This window comes from Anser brachyrhynchus (genome assembly GCF_964034855.1).
Source record: "Anser brachyrhynchus genome assembly, chromosome: 3".
NCBI lineage: Eukaryota > Metazoa > Chordata > Aves > Anseriformes > Anatidae > Anser > Anser brachyrhynchus.
In genome coordinates, this window is record NC_137696.1 from 82,080,858 (window position 1) to 82,091,146 (window position 10,289).

At 38.4% G+C, this 10,289-nt stretch overlaps 2 protein-coding genes across 12 annotated transcripts in view; both read left to right on the forward strand.

The window, feature by feature from the left end:
• Positions 1 to 10,289, forward strand: part of PNISR (PNN interacting serine and arginine rich protein) — a 118,335-nt gene that overhangs the window by 47,253 nt on the left and 60,793 nt on the right. The window lies entirely within an intron of this gene.
• USP45 (ubiquitin specific peptidase 45) overlaps positions 1 to 10,289 on the forward strand; it is a 54,850-nt gene that overhangs the window by 15,910 nt on the left and 28,651 nt on the right. For all 11 annotated transcript variants that reach the window (XR_013948113.1, XR_013948114.1, XR_013948115.1 and 8 more), the window contains exons 6-8: positions 5,808 to 5,953; positions 7,228 to 7,323; positions 9,527 to 9,657. Coding sequence is in view for 6 of the 11 variants with exons in the window: in XM_080584051.1 (XP_080440177.1) it covers positions 5,808 to 5,953; positions 7,228 to 7,323; positions 9,527 to 9,657 (373 nt within the window). In the remaining 5 variants the exon portion in view is untranslated. The remainder of the gene's footprint in view (positions 1 to 5,807; positions 5,954 to 7,227; positions 7,324 to 9,526; positions 9,658 to 10,289) is intronic.

Sequence of the window (10,289 nt, forward strand, 5' to 3'; positions counted from 1 at the left end):
TTTTTTTTTGATTCTTGAAAGTGTAGGAGTCATTTAAAGATAAAATAATCAGTTTAAACATGTAAGGGAGGGTTATATAGATTTCCTAATTAATGCATCTTGGAAAATAAACAAAAGCAAAATGCTTGTCATTTGGTACTAATGTGGTGGAATAGTGTGGCAGCAGGATCCCTGCTTTTCACTCAGTCTCTCATAAAGATTCAACTTCACTTCAGCTGTAAAAATGTGCAAATTACATTACTACTACATGACTGACTTTTGTAATTACATTAAGCGATTGAGATAAATCCCAGTGCTGGGTTCCCAAAAGAATGCTTGCAGCTGTGTGATTTTCGCATCTGATCCTATGGTTTGTTGTACCCAGCCATGCCTGCTATTTTTTTTCCTTTTTTTTTTTTTCTCCCCCTTCTCTGTAGAGGAGTCTGTTTGGTTAAGAGGTCATGTTGGGCACAAGATGGAAGAATAAAGCAAGATTGCTTTCTAGGGTGTACCACCCAGAAATTTGTTTTGTGGAAAAGGTTAGCAGGCCATGATGATTTTCACAGAAAGGCAGGTGCAGTATTGTCAGTGTGGCACACTTGTGAGCTTCACATGGACATAATGCACATGTAGTACACAGGAACCATGCTGAGACATTGCTAGCTGGGTGTCTGCTCATTTGCTGGAGAAAATAAATTGTTTTGTGGTCTTAAAAATGCATATTTTCCTTTATAAAAGCCAAATTAGACATTGTTTGAAGACATAAGATTGCATAGTGAATTTGTTTATAGAGCAGTTAATTTGTTTATGTGGCAATAGAATGAGAAGGGAGAATATCTGTTCTCAAATTCTGTAGTTAATTTTATTGTTGGGAAGTTCAAGCAGAGGAATGAGATTTTGCTAGTAAGTTCAGCTGCCCAGCTTTTGCCAATAGGTGAAATTTAGAAACTTGATTTATGGTTTAATGGGTATAACTAATATAAAGCAAAGATTAAAAAATATATGATTTTACAGTACAAGTAATGGGTGTTAACTTGTCTGGAAAAACAGTTTGAATAATTTAAACTTAAGCAAAATAATGCAGAATATGTTGACTATCCAAATCTGAGTTACGCTTCAGCAAAAAGATATTTCTCTTTTCAGTCATAAATTTTCTTTCATGTTTACTTATTGTTAAAAATAAAAAGTAAAAAAAATAGACATTCTGTTGTTTTTACCCGCAGCTTCTTCCCTTTCCTGTCTGCGTACTTGTGAGGTGTAGCACAAGTCATTTGAGCGTAGAGCATCAACACCAAGGGTTGAATAGGTTGCTTTTTCACACTATGCAGATGTGGTTTTTAGTTTGTAACATTCTGACAGAATCATAGAAATGAAGTTGTAATCTTTAATTTGGTAGGATTGTAGCACCATAAGATAAATCAATCCTTTAAAATGTAAAACTGGTGACCATTTAAGATGAGAACAGTGCTGTTTTTCTGAGGGTTAGCTAGTCATTCTTGTACAGTGTTGGGAAAAAAATGAAATTTTTTAAATAAAAAAGGAGTGCCTGACAATTTAGTACCATTTCGTAATATAGCATGATGAGAACTTAGTAAAAGAAAAGAAATCTATTAACCTTGCTTTTGCTATGAAGACCTTCAGCTGAAGTACCAGAGCTCTATTCAATAGAAAATGCTTGACCTTGGAATAAAAGTGCATATTCCTGGAACCTCATTTTTAATTACAAAAAAAAACAGTCGCATTGAAAAGATGAGCAAAAATGCTTACTCCCCCAGCTGAAAGAAAAATTGGATGTCAGTTACATTTTTGCTTGCATGCCATCTGCACCCCCAGTCACATTTCAGTTTCAGCAAGGTAGGTATAGAAGACCAGGTACGCTGCAAATGTTTGCAGTACTGGCAAAACAAATAGATAGAGAACCAGTAGTAAGTTTTTTGAACGTTTTTTGCAAGTGGGTGTGCCAACACTGTTTGCTTTTACACCTGGTCTGGTGACTTCTTGTGATTCACAAACTGAATCATTCTCTGTATAAAGGTAGGGCTGGGACATCTTAGTCACATACCTATATGGCTGGTGCTGTGCAACCATCATGAGCTGACCTCAGAGCCTACAAGGCTACAGCCAAGCAGGAGGAGGTAGAAAAGCTCAAGAAAACATTGATGCAACCTTGTTCTGCATCGTGAGCAGTGCTGTAGCAGAAGAGCAGCCTCTGACTGCTGTGGGTGTTGTGGACAGGGCGTTGCTAGCACTGGGGAGGAAAGGGCAGCGACGAGTGGCATGGCCGAGCACGAGGGCTGTGCTGAAGCACAAATGCAGTTGTCTGGGGGTGCAAGAAGTGAGCACTGAAGAGGGATGTTGTTGTGGGACCGGAGGCAGGTGCTGAAAGGTGGTCAGAGGGGCATCCTTACTCAACTCCCCTGTGGAGAGCTGGGAAGACAGTCTTGGCAGGGAGCCTGTGGAGCAAGATAGCCTTTGCAAGAGAAAAGGAGGCTGCAGTGATTGAGGCACAACTTGGGTGAGGGTTTTTCCCACATGACCGGATGAGAAAGGACACCTCTACAGAAAAACTGCAGAAGGAACTTGCCAGAAAAGTGTACTCTGAATGTGAGACCCTCCCCACCCCCAAATTGTCAAATACACTGTCCAAGTTATGGAGGGACGGGCCTGCCTGGGGCTGATGCCCACCCTGTCTGAGAAAGGCAGAGAAGCCGAGGGGAACCATGTTAACTCTGGAAGATGTAATAGTGAATTACAGACAGAAATTAAGCTATGAATTTGATCATTTCCTTGCTTTTCACCCACCTTGCTCCTGGGAACACTAACAAGAGTTAACTAACAATGTTCCTTTATAATACCTACTGCTACATGTGGCCGGGTGGCTGGAAGTACTTTTCTCAAAATGCTGTTCGGCCAGGAGTTGTAGGCCCTCGTGGATAGCAGTAGATTATAAACATTTTGATAGTCCTTTTGCTAAAATTCTTCTCATATTTATACTGACTTAAAAGTCACTTTTCATATCCAAAAGCACTGCTGTGAAAATATTACAGAACTGCAGGACTGAGTTGGGAAAAGTCTGAAACAGTTCAGTGCAAATTCACTTAAAAAAATTACATATTACTCTTTGATTAATAACAGGCTGGTAGCCTTGGGTTAATCTTGCAGAAGGACCCTTTAGCCCCAAGCTGTAAAGTATTAGCTATCGCAGTCATCACCAGCATCTTCTATTAAGACTGACCAACTCTTCACATGTCAACTAAACATTCAGCTTTAGGCCTGTCTGTCATCTATCCCCAATCTGGGGATGCTGAGCAGAGTTAAATTAAACACTGCTCTCCTTCCTCTGGCTCTGTATTTGTCCTTAAAAGTGTTTGCATAGGGTAAGCTAGAGAGCTGATAGTGGTTGTAATGGCACTTCTGTGAGGATTTTTTCACAAATGCAAAAAAAATAGGGAAATATCATTTGAAATGAGCTTGTAAAATCTCTTGAAAAATCAAGAGACAGTAATTAAAACCTTTGTAATGAAAGGAGGTTCCTAGACTTCTGTAACAACACAGAATTTTCTTAATTTCTTAATTTACTGCTACTTCTTCTCCCTGTGCTAATTACTAATTTGCGACAGTCGTATGTCTGGTTCTCATGCTCTGCGTTCTACAACTGCGTATTCGCTCGGCTCTTATCGCAAAACTGGATGCTTTTGCTTTGTTTTTCCGCCTTCAATAATTTATATGTAAGGCTCAGCAAATGGAGCCTTGCTACTTGTGTGAAGCTGCCATTTAACCATGAAGTGAAATGCTTTTATCGAGTTTGCCCTGCAGATACGGTCCGCTGTGGCAATGCTGTCCTTATTTGGTGGCTGTGCAAGGAGAGCCAGGTGGTGCTGCAAAGCGTAGCACAGTGAAGCGTGGACAGATCTAGGTTTGACATTTGTCATCCTGTACTGCTAAAGGGAAGAGAAAAATCTGCTTTTCCATATGCTTATGCTTTAATTTTTGCCTGCAGTTTTGTCCAGATGGCCTTGTGAACATTGTTTACTTTAAGATGCTGTCCCAGATGTTTTTGAATGCCAATGGATAAATGCAACAACTGTGGTATACTAATACACAAATTATTTACACAATTTTGGCTTTTTTTTTTTTTTTTAACTCTCTCTTCTCCCCAGCACTTCTCTGTATGGCACACTTTTATGATGGGAAGAAGTCTACAATTATATTATTAAATTTCTGAGAGTGAGCAGTGTCTTCAAGTTGCAGATACTTGGACCTCTTTTTCTGCTGATAAGATTCTTTTGTAGTTCGTTGTGGATGGAAGTTTCAGATGCTGTAGTATACCCCTTGTAAGCATGTCAAGTAAAAAGTGTTAGTACACATAGCTTGTAAAACAGTGATTGTTTTAGGGTGTGAGCAGCTCCCAAGCTATTTGTCGTTTATTGCATTCAAAAACTCTTTGCTTTTTCAAAGACAATTTATTCTTTCTTTGCCCTTGTACTGTCTTCATTCTCCACACTAGTGGAAGGGAGAATATTTTAAAGCTGCGTAAGCAGTATTACCAAGAACATTTAAAAATATTTTTAAACAGCAAAGCACCTCTCACTGCATTTTGACAAACTCAGATGCAATTTGGAAAAATATTTATGCCTTGATGGCACTATAGGGTGCAGACAAACTGCGTCAGAGGCTTGTTGCAGATAAAATAGGTATTTTAATGACTTCTTTTTTATTTAATTATATTTTTTCATCTTCTAAGGAAGAAACTATGCAGGAATGTACATAAAAGAACCTTTTGGCATGAGCCTTTCATTAACGTAAATAGGCTGGTTAGTTATTTCTCAAGAACACTTTAATGAGACTTCAATGTGAAGCTCATTAGAACAAATATATGAATTCATATGTCAAGACATAGGTTGCAGCATCACAGTTCTTGGCATCTATTAAGTCCATAACTCGTTTACATTGACATGCATTGTTAATCAATATTTAAGACACTGCAGATGTCAGTAATGTTCATATTTAGTCCTGCAACCATGACAATATGAAAGTTGCTAGTAAATTCCAGGCTAAATATTGTTATCTCAAGTCTTTTCATTACCTCTAGGCTACAAGTTAATGACTGTCTAACTTCGCTGCCCCCATCTATTTAAATAATAAGGGAAATGGGAAAACCCATGGATGTTATACTGGTAGCATATTCCATTGCAGTTTTACCAAATTTTTGTGGTTTAAAATTAAAACAACATCGTTGTATGCATTTGGATTGTGTTAGCAACCCCTCAGGCTGTGACAAAGAGAGGTAGGTGGAGGAGTAAATGTAGCATTTGCGAAAACTTTTAACAACTCCAATTCAGTTACCTTGAGCAAGCTGTACAAGGCAGTTTAAACAAAGTACAATAATTTATAAAGACTTGCAGCATTCAGTTGGTAAATTCTGGTTACCTCTCCTTAAATGCACCAAGGAGCAGCCTTTGTGTGGTGTCTCTAGTGTGTGTAATGACACTATATATATATATATAAAAACTTCCTATTGTTAATAAACTAACAGAATCTGTTTTACTTTATTTATTGCTTAGGTAATTGAAGAAGTTAAAGTCTTATGGGACAATCTAATTGTTGTGGGAGGTATTTACTGGTTATGTGTAGCTGGGGGGGAGGATTTTTTCCAGGGATTTAACTGCTACTGTCTCTTGTTTTTTTAAAGACTATGCAGAGCAGCTTAGAGTACCACCAAGGTATCCTTAAGTACATGTCAAAAATTATAAATGTAATCCATGGAAGGACTGAATTGGTTAAACTATACAATTATCTAGTAACGTTAATCTATAGTTTAATTACAGGTTCATCAAAAATCATACGGCTCCGTGAAGAAAACAGTGAAACAAGTGAAATACTGAAAGGCAAAAATTCTGGTAATGGTGCATCAGTTCCAGTTAAAGGAATAAATAATTTAGGAAATACATGCTTTTTTAATGCTGTCATGCAGGTAAGACGGAAAGCTCATACAGTTTTCACTCTATAAATTTCAGAAATACTTAATCTGCATAAACTGTGGCCTTCATAAAAGGTACTGAATGTTACCAGTTTTCATTCTGCTGTCTGGAGGTCCTTTTAAAATGCTTTTCACTTCTGGCTATCCAAGCACTATTTCCTTTTATAACAGAAAAGCGTTCCTGGATCAGTAGCATTTTTCAAAGTACTGAGACAAATGAAAATGTCAAGTATGTTACACACTGCATATGTGTGTGGGTTGTACTCTAGCATATGGTTTTATTTGTAGTTCAGCATTAGGCAGTCATGAGTAATGCATGGTATTTACCGTACTGGTGGGTGTGAAAAGTGGTACTTTATGCATAATTTAAATTATCAAGCACCAATGTTGTCTGCACAGTGAGTTGTGATGATTTTAAGCCCCTACAGATGATGCAGCTATAAAAGTACTTTTATTATTTATTTATTTTTTTCTGACCAGACTAAGAGAATGAATTATACCAGTGCACTTTTATTGATATGAGCCTATAAATAATCCAACATCCTAAAAATAGCAACCCTACTGGGTTTTATATTGGAACATCCTAATGCCTGCTGGTTGAGCAGAGACACCTGTATATCTGCAGACAGGAGTGAGCAAATGAGACAAAACTGCTACAAAGGTGTTCTGAACTGTCAGGCTCTACGTAGCGTTAATGGTGGTGATGATAAAACTTAGCCACCAAATAGTACGTTTGTAAGGAGTAGCATTACTACAGATTGTTCTCTATGCATACTTAGAGCATTGTAGAAACTGAAGCGATCTGTGGCAAAAGTAACTAAAAATAAAGGGGAAAAAAAAGCTGAGATGTGTTGAGTTGGTTTCTCTCTTAAATTCAGAGAGGCGATGCTTTAAAGTGTTACAGAGTCCCCATGCTTCCTGGAGGATTATGAGGGAGGCTGCAGAGTTCAGAAGAAACAAATGCTTTCTCATATTAGTGTCCTCACCATCCAAAATAAATAAATGAACTTTGTTATACAACAAAAATAGAAAAGTTATTACCAGGAAGCTATTTCGGAATTACAAAAGCAGAAGTACATACAATTTTCAAAACAGTCTAAGATTAGTGATAGCTTTTACAAGGATGATACCTGCTTTTTCTAGTGGTCTCATATTATTTAATATGTCTGTTTTCATCTGTTTCATCTGTCCCTGAATTGAGAACTAAAGAAAACTGTATAGTTGAAAGATCAGCGTGAGTTTCTTTTTTTTTTTCCTTTTTCTTTAAGAACTTGGCACAGACTCATATACTAAATGAACTGATGTATGAGATGAAGGAAAAAGGAACAAAGTTAAAAATCTGTCATACCTCAGACTCCCAATTGGTAAGTGTGCAGTGACAAATACAAATTTGGGCAAATGGGGGAAGAAACAAGAGAACGGCATATCACATCTCTGTTAAAAATACTCTTATTCTCTCATTTGTTTTTATCTCTTTATAGTTTAGCCAGTTTATGATATCCATGAACTCACTCCTATTACAAAGCTAATTATTCAGCCCTGAAGGGGGGGGGAAATAATCACTTCCTTTCACATTTTATAACATTGAAGTAGCAAATAATACCTGACCTTAAGAAAGAGTGGCTTATTTTTGTTTCCCATTTCGTTTCTTCAGTGTGCATACATAATACAGAGAATAGTATTTTTAGCTCTGTAAAGTGTTTATGAAATATTTTATTCCAGTCTGTTCCAGCTCTTCATTGATGAGGCTTGTAAAATTTACTGCATGCTTCACAGCCAGAGGATTAAACTGAGAGAAACAAAATTCTATTGAAGACTAAATTGCTTGTCCTCAAGTTCATTTGAGGCATATGGGAAAGAAACTAGTTGTTATTATCAAAATAATATGCTGCTGTTCCCAGTCATTTCTTATAGCTTTGGGTTTTCACAATAAGTTGTTACCAAGTGGGGTAAAGATAATACCCTTTTCCCTCTGCTAGCTAATAAGGCAGTTTTCAAATGCTGTTTTTTTTTGTTGGTTTGTTTGCTTTTTCTTCTTTTTCTGCTCTTTGCTGGGACCTTTCTGGTGATGGTAAGGATTGAGAGGTGGGAGTCTGTTCAAGATACCTCTGAAGTTATAAAGAATTCTGCATGTTGTTGGTAGTGATGTTGATAGCTTCTCCAGGCAAGAACAGTGTGAAATTCACTGCACTGTTATCTGTATTACCTCTAATGGCAGTTCTGAACAGCAGCGTGTTTCACTAAGTTATTCCTGAGCCACAACTGAGGTCTGGAGCTTGTTTGTGCCTGGAGGCTTAGGAAGGCAGTTGGTTTATGCTCAGTGTGAACCTTGCACAGCCGTAAGGTTGAAAGATTTATGTTCTATTTAATGACAATGCTTACGGTGTAAGATCTTCGGAGCGAGGAATGCATTTTCTGGTCTCTGTATGTCAACAGAGGATTAGAGGACTACAGTAGCGTAACTGATAGTAATGGAGAAACTCCTAGCTTCGTGCTTGGTAAAGGGTATTTTTCAAGTTTTGATAGTGTATGTAATGTGAATACTTTATATTTATGTGTATCCACAGAGGTTACATTTTGTTCAGTTCTGTTGTTTGGAAGAGGCAGTCTCTCTAGTTGTTTGTCTGGAAGCTGTAATCTGTTTTTGTGAGAATCAGATGAGCTAGGAAGTAAGCCCTGTGATGAGATATGAACCTGGCTACGCGTAAGGGAGAGCTGGTGATCTTGAAGCACAAGTAGTACTGAAGCAGCTGAGGAGCATCTCCTGATCGAAGTCTATGTCAGATGGCCGCTGGCCAGGTCCCTGCAGCCCTGGGGCCTGCTGGGTGGTATGAGCCGCAAACCAGGAGGGGCTCGTGAGACTAGCACGGCTCCAGTTCCTCCTGCTCCCACCAAAATGTCTGGCCTGCAGTGGTCTGCTGGCGGCCTCTGCTTGTGAACCACTGCCCGTGCCTTCCCGGCTCGTGGCTCCCGCAGGAGCATTGGGTGCTCCTGTGGCTGTCGGATATGTGAGGATTTCAGGATGCAGCTCTCAGCTCAAGGCACACAGGAGTAAGACAGATAATCCAAGAGGTGTATGATGCAAACTTCCACTTGGCATTCACATTCTGAAAAACAGAATAAGTAAGCTTTCATCACGTGTGTTACTAATTGGTTTCAGAGAAGAAGCAGCAGAAGGTTCCCTTATGGCTAGCTTTGATGTCCCATAGCCTGGCAAAATAAAAGAACTCCCTGTTTAAAAACTCATCCATATTTCTTACCTTAAGCGTTCCTGTATTACACTTTGTTCTAGTATTCATTGACATGCCTGTTTCCAAAATTATTGGTTAACCACCCGTTTGTTCATTGAAAATTGCTAGGTATTGTGGCTATTACTGTTTAATTAATAAGCTTGCTCTTTCACCATTTCAATCATGTAGATGACACCAAGCTTTTTTTTTTTTTTTTAAATAAAACATTCTGAGACTAAAAGTCACATTGTTCTTTTTCGTAAGTATGTTAACCTGAAACAAGACCTGTTTATCACTCATTCTGAAATCTGATGCACAATGTACCTTTGCTTTGAAGGATCCTTTGGTGGTAAACCTCTCCAGCCCCGGACCCTTGACTTCAGCGATGTTCTTGTTCCTTCACAGCATGAGGGAGGCTGGAAGAGGTCCTCTTTCTCCCAAAGTACTGTTCAGCCAGCTTTGTCAAAAGTACGTATTGTCAGCATCTTTTTTTTTTTTCAGTGATACATTTCTAAATATGCCATGTCTGTTGTGCTTTCTAGTGTGCTGTTAGATTTTTACTGAGCAGCCCAGAAACTGTCTTTGTGTTGTAAAATTGCAGGGTTTCTTGTTGTACTCCAGGGTTGTACCTGTTTTTCATGAAATGTATGTCCTAGCCCAGAACTGCTATCATGCAGTGGGCTTTCACTTGGGTTTAAGAGGGCAGAAGATGACATAAAACCAAAAGAAAAAAATACCATAACCTTTCAGGTCTTGTTGGCAGCTGTATATTAGCTTAAAGCTCTGCTAATACTGCAAGATGTTTTGGGAAAAAAAAGTAAGCTTCTAAATGGGAAAGTTCTGCTACGATGTCTGTCCTTGGCATCAATTCAGAGTAAAAAAGAGAGTATAATAAGTAAGGACTTAAAGCAGTACTGAGAAGGCGTATGGCTCCAGATTGCAAAGAGCTTACAAGCCCTAAAGAAGTCCGTTTCTTGGTGTGGAAAACGTTTACAGTGGTGCTTTGTAGATGTCTTCAATTATAATGCAAACAATCTTGCTTTTTAAAATACCTGTGGAAGACCTATTTAAAAGTTGATACAAATATTTAAATATTGCCT